Genomic DNA, 20,160 nt, shown 5'->3' on the forward strand with positions numbered 1-20,160 from the left:
AAGATTCTTGAATTTTTAGCCTTACTGTTCAATGAAAAGGCTTTGTCTTTTACTATTAAAATTAATTTAGCAGCTATATCCAATTTTCATATTGGATTTGAAGACCCATCACTTGCTTCTCACAAACTTTTTGCAAAACCTTTTTGAGAGGTAGATGCCTTACAAAGATCCAACCCCTTCTTGGGACCTAAACTTGATGTTGCAAGCAATTATACAACCTCCTTTTGAACCAATGGCAGGTTGTGATCTCAGGTTTCTGTCCTTGAAAACTATTTTCTTAGTGGCTATAACTTCTGCCAGAAGGATTTCAGAAATGCAAACTTTTCACAAGGATAGGGTTTCACTAAGAACCAGTCCCTCCTACCAAAGGTGGTTTCAGAAGTCAATATCTGTCAAACTATTAAGCTATCAGCGTTCTTCCCCAAATTTGCTAATAAGGGTGAATATTGCTTACACTTATTAGATGTTCATAGACAATTATGGTTTTATTTTCACAGAACAAAGGATATCAAAACCTGACAAGTTGTTTACCTTACTCAAATACAAAACTAGGAAAACCTATGAGCAAAGTGCCATTGGCTAGATGTCTGACGGATTGCACTTCTTTCATCTGTAACAAATTGGGTATTATTTTATCGAAACCTTTGAAAGCACATTCAACTAGAGCTGTGGCAACATCAGTTGTCTTCCAGTCTGTAGCCTCCATGGATGAATTTGTGCAGCAGCAACCTGGGCTACTCCCCAAACTTTTATTACTCATTACAAATTGGACCTGGCCTCCAAGGGAAGAGCATCAATCAGTTCAATGGTGCTCAGGAGCATCCTTCCTTGAGTCCACCAAGGATCTAAGGTAACTGGAGACTCTTTTCCACAGGTTGAGTATAGAATGAAAATTGACATCATCAGATAAAGAAGCTATGTACTCACCATAAAGTTCCATCTGTATTGTCCATTTTTATTCTTCCTCAACTCCCTCCTTCTAACCCCAAATACTGTTGGATTTCTAAAGGAATGGATGACTAGCAGATTATTATCCTTGGTATGTAGTTGTGGTTACAGATGTAGTCTCAAAGAATGTTTTACACCTAATCTTTCCTTTTGTCTATAACTGGGATAGGTGCATTGCGGTTAAGGGATTGAGAGTTTTTTGGTTACTACGAGCTGTGATAGCAGCCAAGTTGGTTCTGATTATCAGAACAGAACCCACAGGTTGAGGAAGAATGAAAATGGACACCACAGATGGAATGTTATGGTGAGTACATAATTTCTTTTTAACTAAGGTAATCTTCCCATATAGGCAAGGCTAATGCAGCAGTGCTAGATACGATGAATAGAGTATAGTTGTGTAAGTTGAACTTACCAGAACAGTAGATGTTTGAATGATCACTGCTGCAGTATCTTCTTCCTCCCTCCATCAGCCTTGTTTTTTTGGTGTGCTTTTTTATGCCAGGATGTGGATTTTTTTTTGTTCCTTGCATTGCTATTTCAGGGCTCAACCTTCCTCTGTCTGCTGGCAGGAAAGCTCTGAAGGGCTTCACGCTCAATCTTGTCTTTTAGTCAGCTCAACTCAGGCTGCTTGACAACATGGAAAGTGCCTTGAAGCTTTGGAAGCTGGCCAGCTGTTGTGTCCTTGGCAGGATGTAACCCTTGTAGCTAAGGCTACTGCAGCAGTGATCAATGTCAAACATCTACTGTTAAGTTCAACTTGCACAACTGTACTTCTCTGTCCATTTTGATTATGTTCAGGAGTAGGTTTGTGACACTGTCAGCTGGCCCAGTTCCTTAAAGGAGTTCTGACTCTTTGTACACTTATGAAGAATTTCTCTCTGGGGATTTTCAAATTCATGATTAACAGGATTGCCTGTTTTCTTAATGAATGTACTGATTCAGTAGCATTGGTATACATAACATGTAAAGTTATTTCTCTGGTAGCTTGCATTTTTGTTGGCTGGAGACATAAGGAGCCATACTAAACTTTTCACAAGGGCCAGATGTCCCTTAGGGTCGATCCCTGCTGTTTGTCTCCGTTATTATGGGAAGAGAAGGGCTGCCAGCCACCCAGCAGGCCCTTTCCAGTTTGCATCAGGTGTCTTCTTCCATTGCTAAAATACTGATACTCAACATTACATTCTCAATACTGGTCCTATGAGTCAGGCCTCTTAGTATTTTGGCACTTGTGGTCTCAACTTTCTAATCCTTTAGCTGTTTGGCAACCCCCCTAGTGTGTCCTCACACTGGTGGATTTATTGCTTTGGATTTATCTGAATTTTATACCCACAAATGATGGTCACCAAGATCAGGTATAACAGATGTGCTTTTAATGTATTGGTTGAAGCCCCCCAGTTTGGTTACAAATACCTTCCTCCACAATACTGTTCTTGGGTGACCCCTTGCAAGTCAGGCTAGTATGTGCTTTGTATTAGTCTTACGTGTGTGTGTGTGTGTGTGTGTGTGTGTGTGTGTGTGTGTGTGTGTGTGTGTGTGTGTGTGTACTTTTCATTGATTTTTCTTGATTTGTTGAAATTTACTTGGTGGTTAGGAATGAACTGGCAGGTTGGGGGCTGTAGGCTTTCCCCTTATGTTAACACTGATATCTTGGTATGCACTGTCATGGTCCTGAAGGTGGAGTTTAAGGGGAAACTATATTAATTTGACATGGAAAAGTAGATGAACCAAGTCATAGTTTACCAAAGCAGAGGTCTCCTTGTACATTAACAGATTATGGTAAGAACATATCTGTTCTTTCTGGCGAGTGTCAGCTAAATTAAGTTTTCTGGTTATCTGATGGTGGTATAGGAAGACATGGTTTTGCAAACAGTGTTGCCTGTTCTCCATTTGTTTTTCTGTTCCAAATAAATATGGGCATTTATATGCCAAAAATATGTTTTGAGATAATAAACTCCAAGTGACAGTCTATCCCAAGTACTGCTGCATTTAAAACGATGTTAAGTAATTTTGAATCTACAGTCTTCGGAGTATGCCATTTTGATGGTCTGTGGAATTGCATGTTGTTTCTTTCTTGTATTTGTTGCATCATCTGCTACATCACAAGGGGTAAAGAAAACCAGATATAGCAGTTCAGGAGGAAAAAGGCAAAAGTGGCATTAATCATTGAAATAGCTAAACCCAGCGATTACATTGTCTTGCATGCAGAGAGAGAGTCATAAAATACCAGGATTTGCAAGCAAAAATAAGGGCAGTGTGGAAGAAAGATACTGAGACAGTTCCAATAACTGTGGGATGAGCATGACTAATAAAGGACTTCAATTATACTTAAATACGCTACCAGTCAGGTAAACCCATAAGAACTGCAGAGAGAAGCAATTCTGGGTACATTGCAAATGCTGAGAAGAGCTGTTCTTATCAAAGGATGACATACTAATCTTGTGAACTTTAATTGTGCCCTGATTTAGGAATGGGGTCCATTCACATTAAGGTCTGTAACAAAACAAAAAAAATCATTTAGAGAAATGAAACCCAGAGATACTCTGGCATTTGGTGAATTACAGCCTTGTAGACACTAATTAGACAACTTATAAAAGTTGTAATAAAGTCTCCTCACCCCCTCGCAACACAGTTTTCTCCCTAAACACAGTACTTCAACTGCCTTACCATCCTTTACTCAAAGGGTTGCAAGAAGCTAGGGACAACAACCTCCTCGTCTCCTGTTTATTCCTTGATCTTTCGAAAGCCTTTGATGCTGTGTCTCATCCCATCCTTCTTAACAAAATCTCAGACCTAAACCTCTCTCCTTCTACTCTTGGCTGGTTCCAATCCTACCTTTCTGACAGAAAACAAGCTGTTAGATGACAGCAGGCTTTCTCACCCTTCCTTGCTGTTCAGACAGGAGTACCCCAAGGCTCCATACTTGGGCTGCTGCTTTTCAACATTTTTACCAACAACCTACATTAATCCTGCAGTCTCTCATGTGTAATATAATACGCAGACAGTCTCTTATCTATCTCCAGTACTATCACTGAACTACACACACTAACACAAAATTCCTATATCCCTGTTGAAAAATGGCTCGGAAACAAACTCAACTCCTTCTCTTCCTACCTCAGACACTCTCACCTTAAATCCAACTTTTCTCTTTCCTCCCTAGATGTCAGCACTATCTCCCCTGCCTCGCACACCAAACTCTTGGGGTAGTAATTGATGACTGACTAAAATTTGACTTGCACATACAACAGAACATCAAAAAAAAAAAAAAAAACACCAAAAACTTGGGACTACTTTATAGGAACAAAAAATTCCTCACTACTGCCACTAAATGCACTCTTGCGAAGGCATTTCTCTTACCTAGTCTTCTGTATGCTTCCCCGTCCTTACCAATATCCAAACTACCTCACTGCAGAAACTGGAACAAACATACTACAAAATTGCCAGATTTATTCTAAACCAACCACTCTCTTCACATCACTGCCTTTCACTAAACAAACTTAAGTGGCTGGAATTTCCGCACCTTCTCCTACAATTGCAACTCCACACTATCTTTTCCATATTCAACAACCCCTCTGCCTACCCTGCTCTCGCCTCTCTTGTTACTCTCTACTCTCCCCCCCGGCCTCTCCGGAGTGCTGATCAGCATCTTCTCTGTTTATAAACCCAAAAGGAATATTGGCAAACTACTTTACAAACACTCTGTCTCACTAAATTGGAACAAACTCCCTCTCCATATTAGAGCCAACCTTTCCTTTCTCTGTTTTAAAAAGGAGCGTAAATCCCACCTACTAAACTTGAAACTGTGCCATTGCCTTGACCACACGTAGTCTTAATCTGTCTTAATCTGTCCAACTGTGTAACCTGTTGCATCTCCTAACTTTCTTTTTTTGTTAATAACTTCTGCTTTTAAACTAACCCCCTAATCCCTCAGCTCTACTACTACTATAGCCTGACTATAGCCCCTCCTTTCTCTCCCCCTTCTCTTTCACCACACTGTTTATCTTTTTCCTTCACTTCCTCAGTGTTTATACATTGTCCTTCTTTTGAATAACTATTATCTTTTTTCTTCTTCCTCTCATATGTAGTAAATTTTCGACCACTACTGTCAGTGCAACATTGCTGAGTTAGTGTTTAGTTGTAAGTTGTCTGTACCAGATGACTAGTTAATAGAAATATTGGGGTGATATGCCAGTTGACACAGCAGGTTGAAATGGGTATTTTTGGAAAAAACTCCTTTAGTAACTCTTTCTAGCAGAACATTAGTAAATAGAGGGTTTTATCAGTTTTTAATGATACTTTGAGGGAACCATACTGAAAGATAATCTGAAGCTCACTACACAAGAACAGGAAAGAAAAAAAAATTCATTGTACTGCTATCATAAGTCCTCAGAGAAACAAGACAGCAGAGACCTTTTGCCATAAAATGATGAAACAAAGCATTGTTGGAAGAATACAAGGCAAAGCCGTGCCATTACGGCTACCACTGAGGCCATTTTTTTAGTGTGTAGCAAAGAATGGTGCTGCACATCCTCTAGTGTAATGTCTTTCCTGGTAAGGTCAGACCACAAAATAGTCTCCTTTGAAGTAAAAATAAAACCTGGACCCTCCGCTAACCCTCGATTATTTAGGAACTACTCCAAGGCTAACTTCCTGGTATTAAGTGATAACCTGGCAAAATTTGAAGCCCCCACAAACCCTGATAACACTGCTCCCTATGCAGAACTGTTCAGAGAAACCCTGTACAAGCATGCTAATAGCTGCATAGGGGCAGCTGTACTCACCAGAAAGAAGTACAGAACTAACTCAAACAAGCCACCCTGGTAGAATTACAAAATAAATAGGCTGTATAGCAGAAGGAAGAAATTCATGGCAAAAATTAGGAGGTGCAGCACCCAGCAGGATAAAAACACCGTCATCGAACTAAAACTACTTGGAGGATAAATAGTGTGCCAAAGCCAAATTTGAGGTAAATTTGGCCTGCCAGGCCAAGGACAACCACAATGCATTCCTTAGCTATGTCTGCAACCTCAAAGGTTATACTCAGTTGTGTGCAGAGCTCATTGTAAATGGAGCCACCTATAATGAACCAGAAGATATAGCAAACCTAATGACTGACAAATTCAGCTCCAGCTTTTACCCCTCTGTCCCCCTCAACCTTCCCGCAGGAAATACCATCAAATGTAACTCCTCCTGCTGTCACTAGGGAACAGGTCCTTAATGCTGTCTCTAAGGCCAGGAACACTGCATCAGTGGTCCCAGACAATATCCCAGGATGCCTTCTAAACAGCATGAAACATGACCTATCATAACATGACCTATCAGACCCTCTGGAATTGCTATTTAACTGTAGCCTCCAAACAGGCTGTGTGCCTCATGAATGGAGAATAGCAGCAGTCATTCCTCTGCACAAAGGTGAGCCATTTACAGACCATGGAAACTACAGACCTACAAGCCTCACTAGTCTTGTATGCAAAGCCATGGAAAGAATCATCATGGAAATGATCAGTAATGATCTAGTAAACCTCCAGATGCTGGACCCAGCCCAGTTTGGTTTCATCAAGGGCAGGTAATGCCTACTTAGTGAGGTCAACGTTGAGAAGGTCACCACAGCAACAGATGAGGGCAAAATGATTCAGAATGCCTACCTTGACCTGGCCAAGGCTTTTGACACAATATCCCACTCTGGCATTGTTGATAAACTCAAGAGATTAGGTACAAAACATTATGTCACCTGGTGGATAGCCAAATGGCTCACAGACAGGACCCAGGAAGTTAGAGTTGGGATGTCCACCTGTACAAAGAGGTCAGTCATAAGTGGAGTCCCTCAGGGCTTGATCTTGGACTGCTCCTTTTTTGCATTTACTTCTCTGAAGTCAAATCCAATGTCAATGGTCTCTGGCTGACTACATTTTTAGATGACTGCAAATTTGGAGCTATCATTAAATACCACACCGACAGACACATTCTCCAAGAAGGCTGACACAAACAACTGGTGTCAGAGCCATGGACTAAAAGTAATTGCCAAGAAATGCATAATTGTATCCTTTGGGAAGGCCTTCTGCCTTTGCTCTATTGTTTTTCTAAATACCTTCTGAGAGATTACAAACAATAAGTGCTTATTTTGTTCTGCACTTTCTGATTAACTAAAACCATATTTGCTGCATATCTGTTTGTTTAAACTGTGCAGCTGTATTTTAGAGCAACTTTAGATTTTCTGCTAATTGAATTCCTCTTACAACTGTCGTTACTGTTCATCTGCTTTGTAGTTACTGTTCATCTGCTTGTTTTTTTCATTTTACTTGTTTGCTGCACTTGAAAAACACTAGTATAGACTAAGTTCAGTTTTTTTCTGAATCTAGTACTGTTTGTGACCCTTGGACCTTGCAAAACAGTTAATCTTTTGTCTGGCGAGGCCCCCCTCCCATACCCTAGTGGCAGGAAGGTACGGTTTGAACTGATCTAGCTAGATTTACTGTTGCAGGGCTCTGTTTAGGGCATTTTGATTAGATAATTTGAACTTTAGCTGTTTCCTTTTTTCTGCTTTAAAAAGCCTGTGTTTGAACCGGTTTGCAGTTGTTTGTGCCTGTGTGTGCATTGGACACTACTGCACATAGGGATTGCCATTTACAGACGTCTGCTCTCTAGCCTTTTAAATATTACCTAAACCAGAGCTCTTCCTACCTAAAACTTACTAATACCTTCCCCTGCTGTTGCCCACTTGAACTGTTCTAGCCAGACCAAGATTATTCCTTGGACCATTAACTGTCAGTTTCCCCTCCTTTTCTCCTGCTACCCTGGTTGACAGGGGTCTGCTGACACAATGTAAGCAACTGCCTCGTGTACACTGACAACCCCTTACTTCTAAATCATTCTTGTACAATTTGTGAGAGATGCACCTACATTATAAATCTGGAATCACAGCTCTCTCGCACAATAGACGGCAATACATAGCGGGTTGTCAGCCCATCTGCCACAACTCCTACTCAACGCAGAGCACAAACACAGACCAACATATGCAGAGGTGCGCACAAAAAATCTACCTCAACACCAGAGACCACAAAAACCCACAAATGCTAAACCAACCATAACCCAAAACACACACTCCACATAATGACACAAGCACAAGTGTCTCACCATCAAAGCCCGTAAGGCAATACACATCCTCTCCAGATGTTGTAGTCATAGGAGCCTCTATTGTGAGACAAATGGACATTCCCCTCACCAGACTAAACAAGGAGAAAGTCACAGTCAGCTGTCTTTCTGGTGCCAGAATTCGCCAGATCACCCAGACACTCAAGTTTCTCAGCAACAGGTGTTATGATTCGGTCATAGTACATGCTGGTGTGAACAACGTGAGACATACCTCCCTGGACTACATGGAGAAACATAAATGAGCTCTGTGATTGTGTCACAAGCAGACATATCCCTAGCCTTGAGCAGCATATTGCCCTCGCCTAGGATAATACCACAGTATATGCAGAAAACCATTGACTTCATTTGTGGTGTCATACTAAGGGGATCCAGTTTCTTTCAGCCTGGGATGACATGATCGATAGACCTCGATGCTTTGCCAGAGATGGTCTTCGTCTGTCACCCCTGGGATTTTGGCTACCAGCAAAAGCTCTTGCCACCTCCATAGTGCCTTTTTTGCTAATGTCACAAGAACAAAATTCCCAACCTAAAAAGTTCATCCAAAACAACCTCAAGGTTATGCTGCTAAATTCTACAAGTCTTTGCATGAAAACTGCATTCACTGGAAGCAGTCCTCACCTTGGAAGACGAGGACATCTATGCAGTCAAGGAGACCTGGTTCAAGGCTATGGAGAGCACCCAGCCATACTGAGTTGCACCTCCTACCACATGTTCAGACCTCGAATGGAGAGAGTGAAAACTAAAGGAGACAGTGTATCAATATTCATTAAAGATATATACTGAAGAATTCTACATGGAAGCCGCTGTGGTGCAGCAGTAGCATTGTCGCCTCACAGCAAGAGGTTCTCCAGTTCGATTCTCAGCTAGAGCACCTTCTGTGTGGAGTCTGCTTGTCCTCCCTGTGGTCGAGTGGCGTTCGAAAGACATGCATGAATGGACATGCCTTCGTTGAAGACTGGGCGTCGGGCTGGCACCTCGGCACCATAAAAATATACTGCCAATCATTAGCGGATCGGAGAAGCCGAAAGAAGAACAACTGAAGAATTCTACATACTGCTTTCTGTTGGTTTCTTGCTGTTACTTGCATTTACATGCATACATACATACATACATACCACAGTTTAGTTAACTATTATTGTAATCAACTAGTCTTATTACTGTATTGTACTAAGTACAATAAATACACGAAGATAACTGTTCCAATTAATACGCTTTACTTCCGCATTTTTTCTTTTCAGATCTACAAGCGTGTAACACAGATGCTGTCAGCTCTCTATGGCAAATACTCGAAGCTTGTTTATGCACAGTCACATTTATACCAGAAGGTCTGATATTTTTCTCAGTCTGATGTCAAACAGTTCTTTCTTTGTATAACAGTTTGTCTTTGTTCCCTTGTCCTTGGTTCTTTGTAGTTTGATCATCCATGGAAACTCAGTCTTGCATTATCTGAAATGTGGTGTTCCAGCACTGTCTGATGTTCCAACTTTATCTTGCGTGATGTTACATCTCTTTACTTCATTGACGTCTTTCCAGCTGCCATCTGCGTAGTTATTTTTACAGACTGTTTCTCAATAACATACTCCTTTACACGGATGCCAAAAATCTAACTAAGCTATGCCAGCACACTTACTACTACTTATTTTTCAGCATTTTATACTATTGCTAAATTAACCCTTTATATTTAATATTATTCTTGCACCTTTTATTCAAGCTAATAGTCATGCTAGCCATAGTTTGAAAAGACAGTATATACTATATAGAACAGAGTATTCTTTCATATACACCTCTAGATTAAACAGTATGATTTCTTGGAGACACTTCAGGTGGAACTAACTGTTAGTAGGGCACCTATTTGTCATTGCCAGCTACAGAACCCCCTCCATGAATCAGGACATCCAGTCTGCCTACTTGGATCTACAGGAATCCATCAAGATACATCCGAACACCATGGTTCTGGGTGATTTTAATTGCCCATCCATTGACTGGATAAATTACTAATGCTCAAGCTCACTTGCTGAAAGGTTCATTGAGTTAATTAACTCCAATGCCCTGGACCTGCTGGTGGATACCCCAACTAGGAGTGCCAACATCCTGGATCGGGTGCTTGCCAATATGGGGGACTTCTGTAGCACCCCCACTGTGAGGTCTTCACTTGTCAGATCTGACCAAAAATCAGTCTCATTCGAAGCAACTCCCCCAGCAGCAACTAAACTAAAAAAAAAAAAAAAAAAAATCTAAAAAAAACTTCTCCAAAGCAGATTATATCCTTCTAAGGGATGGTGTAAATACCTTCACTGCACCTCCCCCTCGGATGTAACTGGCAACTATGCAGAGTCCTATGCCAGTGCTTTTTACAAACAGCTGTATAACAGCATTGATGTGGTCGTACCTGTTAGGACCAAAACAAGCTCTTCAAGGAAGAGCAAACCTGCCTGGCGGACAACTGCCATTAACAGACTTTACAACACGAGGAAGAAATTGTTGTCCAAAAGTAAGAGGGAGCATGCCCTAAACTGGAAACCTTCCCCTCTTCAGCTTAAGCAAGCAAATAAGACTTCTTGTGACATCCTCCAAAGCAAACTACGAATCCAGATTAGCATCCTCCACTAAGGACAACCATAACGCTTTCTTTAGTTACATCCATAGAATAAAAGGTAAGGTTCAGATTTGTGCTGAACTGGTATTTAATGATACCACATAAACTGAGCCTGTGGACATAGCAAACCTGTTTAGCCGACAGTTTGTATGAAAACTTCACTCCCCTGTCCACATCACACATACCTCATGACATCCTTTCCACCTGTCCCCCTCCTTGTATCTGTAGAGAGCAGGTCGTAAATGCCCTCTCCAAGGCCAAAAACGCAGCATCTATGGGACCTGAGAACATCCCAGGCTGTATCCTACATGGGTTTCAACAAGAGCTAGTAACACCATTGGGGTACGCTTTTCAATCATAGTCTAAGCACCAACTTCATCCCAGCTGAATGGAAAACTGCCACCATCGTCCCCTTGCACAAAGGTAGTGCTTCCACTGACCCCAGGAACTATATACTTATTAGCCTGACTAGCCTTATCTGCAAGGCCATGGAGTGAGTTATCATGGACCTTAACAAAGATGTAGGTAATCTCCAAACAAATTAAACTAGTGTCTACTCAGTTTGGATTTGTCAAACGGAGATCATGCCTGTTAAACATGGTGGATGACTTCAAAACAGTCACCAGAGCCTTGGACTTGGAGAAAACTGTGCAGACACCTTACGTGGACTTGGCCAAGGCTTTTGACACTATTCCCCATTCGGGCATTATTGACAAACTCACCCAGCTAGGTATCAACCCTTGTATTGTTAGGTGTGTCGCTAACTAGCTCACCGATAACGCATACAGTCAAAATAGGGGAATCTACCTCCAGCAGCAGACCCATAATCAGTGGTGGTACACAAGGATCAGTTCTGGGACCTCTATTGTTCAGAACCTATTTCTCTAAATTACAAGCCAAAAACTAAAGGTCTGTAGGTGACAGTTTGTTGACGACTGCAAACTGGGAGTGGTCATAAAATCCCTAAATGATGTCAACATCCTACAACAGGGTTTTATGCAAACAAATGATTGGTGCCAGTCACAGCCTTAAATTCAATGCAAAAAAATAAATCCTCATCCCTTTCGGTAAGAATGATGTTTCGGCTAACTACCAGATCATTAGAAACACTGTAAGCATGCATTCAGTGGTGAGACACCTGGGCACACAGGTTGACAGCAACTTTTCCTTTGATCACCATGTCTTCACAGTGGTAAGAAGGGCATTCTGTATTGCTCATCTCGTAAGTAAGGGCATTGCCTCCAGAAAAAAAAAAAAATGTTATACCCTCCCTCTACTCTTCCTTCAACAGGCCTTTGAGTACAAGGCTTCTTTTGGTATATACCTTTCCAAGCACCTGCAGCAATTTGGAGAGACCCCAAATGTTCCTCACAAGGAGAACTCAAGGTCTTCAGCATCTGTCTTATGTGGATTGGCTGAAATCACTGTCACTTTACTCCATTTCATACAGACTACTCAGAGGTGATCTCTAACTTGCGTATAAGGCAATCTCAGACTCTGCTTTATTGGAAATGCTGCATATCCATAAGTCCAGTGGTCCATGGGTTACTCGCTCTAAAGACCTTAACCTGGTATTTGACATTAATGGAACCTGCTGGAGGGACAGATTTGTCTCCCAGAGGTTACCACACCTGTGGAACAGACTTCCAAGTCATATAAAGCAGAGCACCTCTTCAGGTGCAGTCTGAATGATTGGATGGGTAACCATAAATTCACCCTTGGGGTTCTACCTGTGTCTCTCTTGGACAGGAGCAATAAGTGCTGATCATGAAAACAGGGGCAGTAAGTGCCGATTATGGAAACCAGGGCAGAACTTGGCTGAGATTGTAAGGGCCCTAGGGCCATTAGCCTAGTATCTTTCTATGATCCTATAAATCATCCACCCTTGGTAAACTGTCATGTTGATAACACACCCCTTAGAGTTAATCCAGTAGTCAGGTACCTAAGGACACACACAGTAGTCTAGCCATTGACTATCATGCGTCTGCAGTAGTGAGGAAATCATTCAAGAAACAAAGGTGTGGCATCTAGGTCCAAGGAAGTCATTGTTCTACTGTAGTTGGCATTCATCAGACCTATCATTGAGTACAATGCTCCCTTTGGTATGTACCTAACCAGGCATATCCAACAGATGGAACTTCCACAGAGGTTCCCCACTAAAAAAAAAAAAAAAAATACAGGGTGTAACCTCAAGGCTCCATCTCTGTATTCTGTCTCCTACAGGCTGTTGAGGGGATATCTATGCCTGGCAATACAGGGCATTGTCAGACCCCACTATGAACCTCCTGCATATCCACAAAATGAACAGCACCAGAACTACCCATTCTAAAGACTAAACATTGCCTGTGATATAAATAGGACCTGCTGGAGAGATGTTTTCCAGAGACTACCCAATTTCTGGAACAGGCTCCCCATCTATGTGAAGCAGAGTTCCTTCCTAACCCTATTCAGGTGTAACTTGGACAGTTGGATGGGAAACACAAAATACATTCCTGGTTTGGCACCTGTGTCTCTAATGGACACAGCCTGTAAATGGTTCATCTCCCAAACCCCTGCTTATACTTATAAAGGGCATCAAACATACCTCTCAACCTTATTAGCACAAGAAATCTGAATAAAGCCTAAAACAATGGGGGACAAAGGCCCAAAAACAGGGACAGATTTTGAATATCGCTGTTCTAAACGTAGAAGTTTGCTAAAGTAACTGCATTTATGTAAGCAAGCATTTTCTGGATGATACAAAGTCTAAGACTCAAATGTATGCTATTATTTTGTGACTTCAAAACTCAGTAATTTGCAAGAAAACCACAATTTTTATGAGGAATAGACCAAAAATATAAGGCAAAAATCTGTACAGTTGAGAGCTATTGAAAACTTGTTGGAGATTTGGGATGTACGGCTAGGCTTAAAAAGGCCCTTGTCATTAACATAGTAAACACCTATGAACCTAAGGACAGGACTTAGACTTTCTTGAGCTTGTGGGAAGAGTTATTTTCAGTGTTTACCCTTAAATTCTCTTTTATGAAGCAGTTTTATTTACCGAATGTTTTTGTGAAGTAATCGAAACAAATAGCTTTTTCTGCTGTGTTGTCCTTGTGAGGGTACATAATGTAATGTTAACACCTAGATTTTGTGTGGCGACTGCTTAAAATGATTTTATATATATATATATATATATATATAATATACATATATATATATATATATATATATATATATACACACACACACACTATAAATACATATATACGTATATGTGCACAGACACATATATATGTATATATATATATATATATCTGTGTGTGTGTGTGTGTGTGTATATATATATATATATATATATATATATATATACATATATATGCAGCACTGCTCTTTATCACTAATGTAGCTGAAAAATGGTCATTAGAGTAAATGATGTAGTTAAACTGATTACTGTATTGTGTAATCAGGAAATGACCTGTAATCCTATTTTGAAAATGGATGTTTTGTTGTATGTATCAATGAAAAAATGACTCGTTTGTATATATATATTAATTTCAGATGGGCAGTAGCGAATCGAGAAATGCTGATGGCCCAGAATAGCACCTTGGAGTTTAAACTACATAGGTTGTACTTCATCAGCTTATTGATGGGAGGTACTGCAAATCAAAGAGAAGCACTGCAGTATGCCAAGAACTTTCAGCCGTTTGCTGTGAATCACCAGAAAGGTGAGGCTGTTTTCCCTTTGCTTTAGAAGAAACTGTCCCTTTGGTTTTGACCGACTCTTTACGAAATAATGCTCTTTTATATTACTGGCATTAAGGACTCAAGATATTACTAAAGCAGCACAAACCAAACCATGGTAATACTAAACTGAAATAAAAATGTCATGATCACACTGATGACAACAAAGTGCAAATTAAGCGACTGCAAGTAATTGCTTTCCATGTTATATTGGATAACTTGTTCAGCTTCACACAACGTAGTGGATGCTTTTATGTGACTTCATTTTTTAATGGTTTGCAGAGGATATAATTGCAGCAGTTACTGCACAGCATGTCTGCACTAATTAGCATTTAGTCTTGTTTCATGTAGGATAGGTCTAGGACATTGAGCCAAATTCACCTTTTCCAAATGGACTGAATTAGCTAATGATTTGGCCAAATTGTCAGTTTAGTGAAATTTTAGATTAAATTGACTTTTTTTTACCCTTCACACTTCCCAGGTAGGAGACTGTGCTGTGTGTATTGCTGTGGCTTATCAAGTCATGGGTGTTTAAAAACCCCACACATTGGTCTCTGACTGAATTTTAATTGTCTACATTTGGACAGATATCATGCTACATTGCTAGGACAAGCATGAACAGTTGTCAGCATTATTGCCAGATCTAATGTTTTCATTTTCTTTCATTCCTCAACGAATGATTATTGGATCTGGCTCGGACGCATTTTTTTCAGGCGCTTGGTTCTGACTCTAGAGCTCCTTCTTTTACCCATAATGCCCCAGACTATTGTTTTACCTCAGAGCTCATGTGCTGCTCTAACGCTACGGACGTAGATGGCGCTTTCTCAAACTCTGGGTGTATTTCATCCATTGTATTTGTGAGTAGAAGTAGAATTATTTCTATATACTTTTCTATTACTAATACTATTCATCCTATCCTCCCTTTTCCAGTGTGTTTCATTTTTTTTGTTGTATTTTTCAAACTCCCTTTCATTCTTCCTTCCAGTTTCTGTTGGGTATGCTTCATTACCATTGCAGGTAACATTCTTTTCCCTTTTTACCCATCTGTAGGGTAGCTTTTTGAATACCATTCTTGGTATTTTAGATTCTTCTGTGTGTGTGTGTGTGTGTGTGTGTGTGTGTGTGTGTGTGTGTATATATATATAAAAATTAGACTAAACTTTTCTTCAAACATTTTCTTGTGTTGTCTTTCCAAGATGGTTGAAAAGCCAACAAGTTTCAAAAAGTACACTTCATGTGGGCATAAGATACCTAACTCTGATGTCCACAGGGTGTATGTGTATTGTTAAGGAGCAGCCCATCTTGAAACCCCTTGTCAGATCTGTGGTGGGTTCAATTCCCGGGCTTTAAGAGATCAAAATAAACTGGTTTTGAAAGGGATTGCTGTCTTCTTCTGCACCTTCCTCTTCAGCTTCTTTTTCAGGGGCTCAGTCTTCTTGGTGATGGTGGTGGGGTGGTTAAGTCTTCTTCAGAGTCCAGAGAGCACAGAAAATGCTCTCCAAAACTTGTTTCTGCCTTGGAGCCACCTGCCAGTCTGTTTTCGGATCCATCATTTTCAGATCCAACAATGGGGACATCCAAGTCTCCTTGGCCTCAAAGTCCCTGTTTCTCTCTAGAGCTTTTTCCTCTAGGGTCTCTCATCTCCATTTTTACAGGAAATGCCTAAAATATCATTGCATCCTTCCTCCACTGCATATTCTGTCAGATCCTCTCAAAGTCTCTCTGAAGCAGATTTGGATAGGATAATGAGGAAGTTCTTCAGAGCTCAGATCCAGATGGGGGTTTTACTGGCTCCGTTTCCCATCGGATCTGGAAGCCTACAACCAGTAACTTGTACAATAGTCTCTCCTTGTCTGATCTGACAAGCAATTTCGGAGCCCTTTGATCCAAGAGTCCAGATAGTCAGTGTCGGACCTGAAGACAACCACATATTCGACCCTGATTGTGTCCCTGACTCATTCGGTGCCAGCAGGGAGAGTCTCAGAGCTAAAACATTGGTGCAGGATCTGGGTCAGATGCCTTTGACTCAGAGGCTTTTAGAGCTGTCCTTTCCCCTTGGAGCCTCTGCGTTGGATAGCTTGGGGTCTGACTCCTCCCACTTGGCAGGAGCCTTGGCAGGGCTGGAGCTTAGCAGCACCTGGAGCTTTGGCTCTGGCAAGGTTGGCAGTGGCTTCTCCCAGTCCTTCTGCCCTTGAGGTGGTAGAGAGGGCTTTTTCTCTTTTGAGAGTTCATTCTTCTCTTGCTTCTTTGGATCCCATCTCTATACCTCCCTTGGATCTGACTTCTGAGTCTCGTCATCTTGTCTCTTAGGGATAGCCATCCCATATGAGCTGACAGGCAGTTCCCGCTCAAACTTCCCATTTCTTCCAATACTTCTCCAAATAATCCCACTGTGGAGATCCCCCAAAGAGATTGTGTAAAAGGAGACACACAGATTCCCCCCATAAATGTTTGGCTGAGGACACTGACTTTGATGAAGGGGAGGGGTCCTCCAGATGTCAACCAGAAGATGTCTCCTTTGGATACATTCTAGAGATCCTCTGCCAGAAAGGTGGATGGTCTTCTGATCCCATGTCTCAGGAGAAGTCAGTGTTCCTAGAAATCTTTGGGTCCAGCCCATCAGTGTTTTGGGTTACCCATCCAACTGCTGACCTTTGTAGACCTTGTCTCATTGGACATGGAAGGAAGTGGATATTGTGGAACTAATCCCATGTCCAGATGAATTTCTCCCTCCACCCAAGGACAGGCCTCATTAGAACAAGGGCGTTTCCATGGATGCCATGATTGTGGTGGCAGCCCCCAAAAAGGAGCTAACTGAACAAAGCTGTACTGTTCATCCTCCTAATAGAGAGTCTAGGGTGATGGACAGGTTTGGAATGTGTGTGTATGCCTCAGTGACCTTTGCTTTATGTTCACTTAACTATTTGACACATTTTACCAGATTGCAGAGAGACTTGATTAAAGAACTCTCTGTCTACTCCAGAGTCCATGTTGTTGAAGAAGCTTAAACAATTTTCTTCACAACTGGCCACCCTTCAGTCTGTTTCCAGTTCATCCATGAGGTTAAGCTGTCATGCAGCAGAGGGTTACTCACAGGTGGTGGGTTCAAGCGATCAGGAGATGTACCTGGATGCACTTGTGTGACTTTGCAGAACCTTTTAAGTCTTCTTTCATCAATTCTTACTTTGGATCTTCATTGTTTTGGCCCCACAGTAAAAGAGAGACTCTCCCATAGTGAGCAAGATGGAAAGACCTTGTCTGCCATGGGAATCTGTTTTTCTACCCTGCAGAGATCCTTTTCCAGGAATCGGCAGTGAAGGAAAAAATATATGGTTCCGAAAGTTACAAGGCCCTTTTCAGGACTAACGAGGAGGAAACTTCTTCCATAGGCAGGGGGGAAGTTGCGCTGGAAAATGCTGCCCTCGAGGCAGAAGTGGGCATGCTAAATCAAGGGTTTTGATATTCCTTTTTGGAGAAACACTTTCAGCACTCCTGAAGGGTTGCTCGACTGCTGTTCTCTGGAGGCAGTTGGAGGGCTCTTGCCTTTGCACTTGGGGGCCTGGGCGTTTTATTACAAAAGGCACTTAGGTGCAAAAAAGTCATATCCAGAGGATATTTCATTCCCTTTTTGCAAATGCCAAGCATCCAAATGGAAAAAATCTCCCCAATGTTCCACCCAATCAGCATGAGTTAGCAGCAATAGAAGTTCAAAAGCTGCTAGTCAAAAGGGTCATCCAAGAGGGTCCACCAGACCAAAGATGATTCTGAACTTACTCAGGGTTCTTTTTAGTGCCAAAGAAAACAGGAGACCTGAGGCCCGTCTTGGACCTCCGCAATCTAAATCAGTATGTAAAGAACTCCAACTTCTGGATGGTCACAGTCCAGTCCATTCTACATATTCTACAAAAGGACAGCTGGATGTGCTGTATAGATCTGAAGGATATGTACTATCACATAAAATTGAACAAACGCTCCCAGAGAGATCTGTGCTTTCGGCTGAGGGCCAGTCATTACCAGGTCAAAGTCTTGCCCTTTGGTCTTACCACAGCCCACTGGATATTCACCAAATGCATGGCAGTGGTAGCAGCTCATCTCAGACTGCGCGGATTCAGCATTTTCTTACCTAGATGACTGGCTCCTCCACCGCCCTGACCAGACATCTTCTCAGTAGCCAGGAACTACCTACTCCAATTATGTTAGTCTTTGGTGATCAATCAGTTATAGAGAGTCCCACCTTCAACCAGTTCAAGTTGTGGAGTTTATAGGAGTTTGCCTGGAGAACTCCAACAGTTCTTTTCCACATGCGTGTCGTTCAGTGGTCAATTCTTTAGCAACCTCTGACCCACCCAATAAAACTTTCTCATGTTTCCAAGGATTTTCTGCTTTGGTGGATTCAGTCCAATGAAGTTTGTCAGACGCCCATTTGTATTTCCATCCCCAGGAGGTACAGTGACCACAGATGCCTCCCAGTTGGGGTGGGGGAGGAGGGGCATTTATTGTGATGGATTGTTGAGGCATGTGATCCCAGAAAAGACAAATTTGCCTGTCAGTGTCCTGGAGATGAGGGCGGTGGTCCTAGAGTTCTGGGCTTTTCAGAATTCTCTTCCTCCAGTGACCTTTTCTATTCAAATAAACATGTTGGTAGCTTGGTGCACCAACAAACAGAGGGGAATCTGGTTCTACCCACTTTGTTGAGAAGCAATGATAGTGTGGCAGTGGGTTATCTCCTCCAACTGCTTTCTTTGAGCAGTGCATATACCAGAGAAATCAATGAGCTAGCAGACAAACTCAGCAGGACTATCCTGATGCCTCACAAGCAGTGTCTCTATCAAGTAGTGGTAGAGAGATTATTCTGTCGATGGAGTCAACCTTGCTATAATCTCTTCACCACTCTTCTCAACAACAAATGCAGCAGGTCCTTTGCCCTATTCCCCCCCTCCCCCAGAGGGAGTCACCAAGAGATGCTCTAGTCCATAGTTGGCCATCTGGCCTCCTCATTGCCCCGTTTTGGCCTTGTGTGGTTTCCCTTCCTTTGGTCTCCTCTTCTGTGTCCTCCTTGGACACTGGACTCTGCTCCTGATCTGATCACTCTTCCCACAGGGATGGGTCTCGTGGACATCCCAGGTCTCAAGCTGACCACATGGTTTCTCCAATCCTAGTGATGGCTAGACAGCCCAGGCTTTCCTCCCCGGTTCATCAGATTTTGATATCATCCCAGAAAGCCTCCACTAGGAAAGTCTGTAAGAGTGCATAGAAGAGATTTTCTTATTGTGTCTGTCAGAGAGAATTGAATCCTTCTCTGCACCTATTCCTGCTGTTTTAGATTTTCTCACTTCAGTTTTTCAAGGAAAGGTTTTCCACTATCGAAGTTCAGTTAGCAGCCATCTGTAATTATCACAGTGGAGATGATGCTTTCCCTCTAGCGTCCTCCAGGTTATGCAAGGCCTTCCTTAAAGGTACTTTTTTGCATACACCTCCAATTAAAGGTTTTACTCTACCCTGGGACCTTACACTGTTGCAGAGTTTAACTCAATCTCCCTTTGAGCCATCACCCAAGTCTGATCCCAAGTGTTTTTCTTGGAAGACCATATTTCTAGTAGCTATCACGTCAGCTATAGTGGATATAAAAAGTGTACACACCCCTGTTAAAATGCCAGGTTTTTGTGATATAAAAGAATGAGACCACAGTAAATCATTTCGAAAATTTCCAATTTCTCACCTTTTAATGTGACCTATAACCTGTA

At 41.8% G+C, this 20,160-nt stretch overlaps 1 protein-coding gene across 2 annotated transcripts in view; it reads left to right on the forward strand.

Moving 5' to 3' along the window:
* The window catches only part of LOC122801547 (E3 ubiquitin-protein ligase RMND5A-like), a 432,068-nt gene extending 417,627 nt beyond the window's left edge, over positions 1-14,441 (forward strand). For both annotated transcript variants that reach the window (XM_044070974.1, XM_044070975.1), the window contains exon 5: positions 14,234-14,441. In XM_044070974.1, coding sequence (XP_043926909.1) covers positions 14,234-14,426 — 193 coding nt within the window. In that variant the 3' untranslated portion in view covers positions 14,427-14,441. The remainder of the gene's footprint in view (positions 1-14,233) is intronic.
* Positions 14,442-20,160: the final 5,719 nt, after the last annotated feature.

Source organism: Protopterus annectens, chromosome 5.part0 (assembly GCF_019279795.1).
Source record: "Protopterus annectens isolate FY-2018-M chromosome 5.part0, PAN1.0, whole genome shotgun sequence".
Lineage (NCBI taxonomy): Eukaryota > Metazoa > Chordata > Ceratodontiformes > Protopteridae > Protopterus > Protopterus annectens.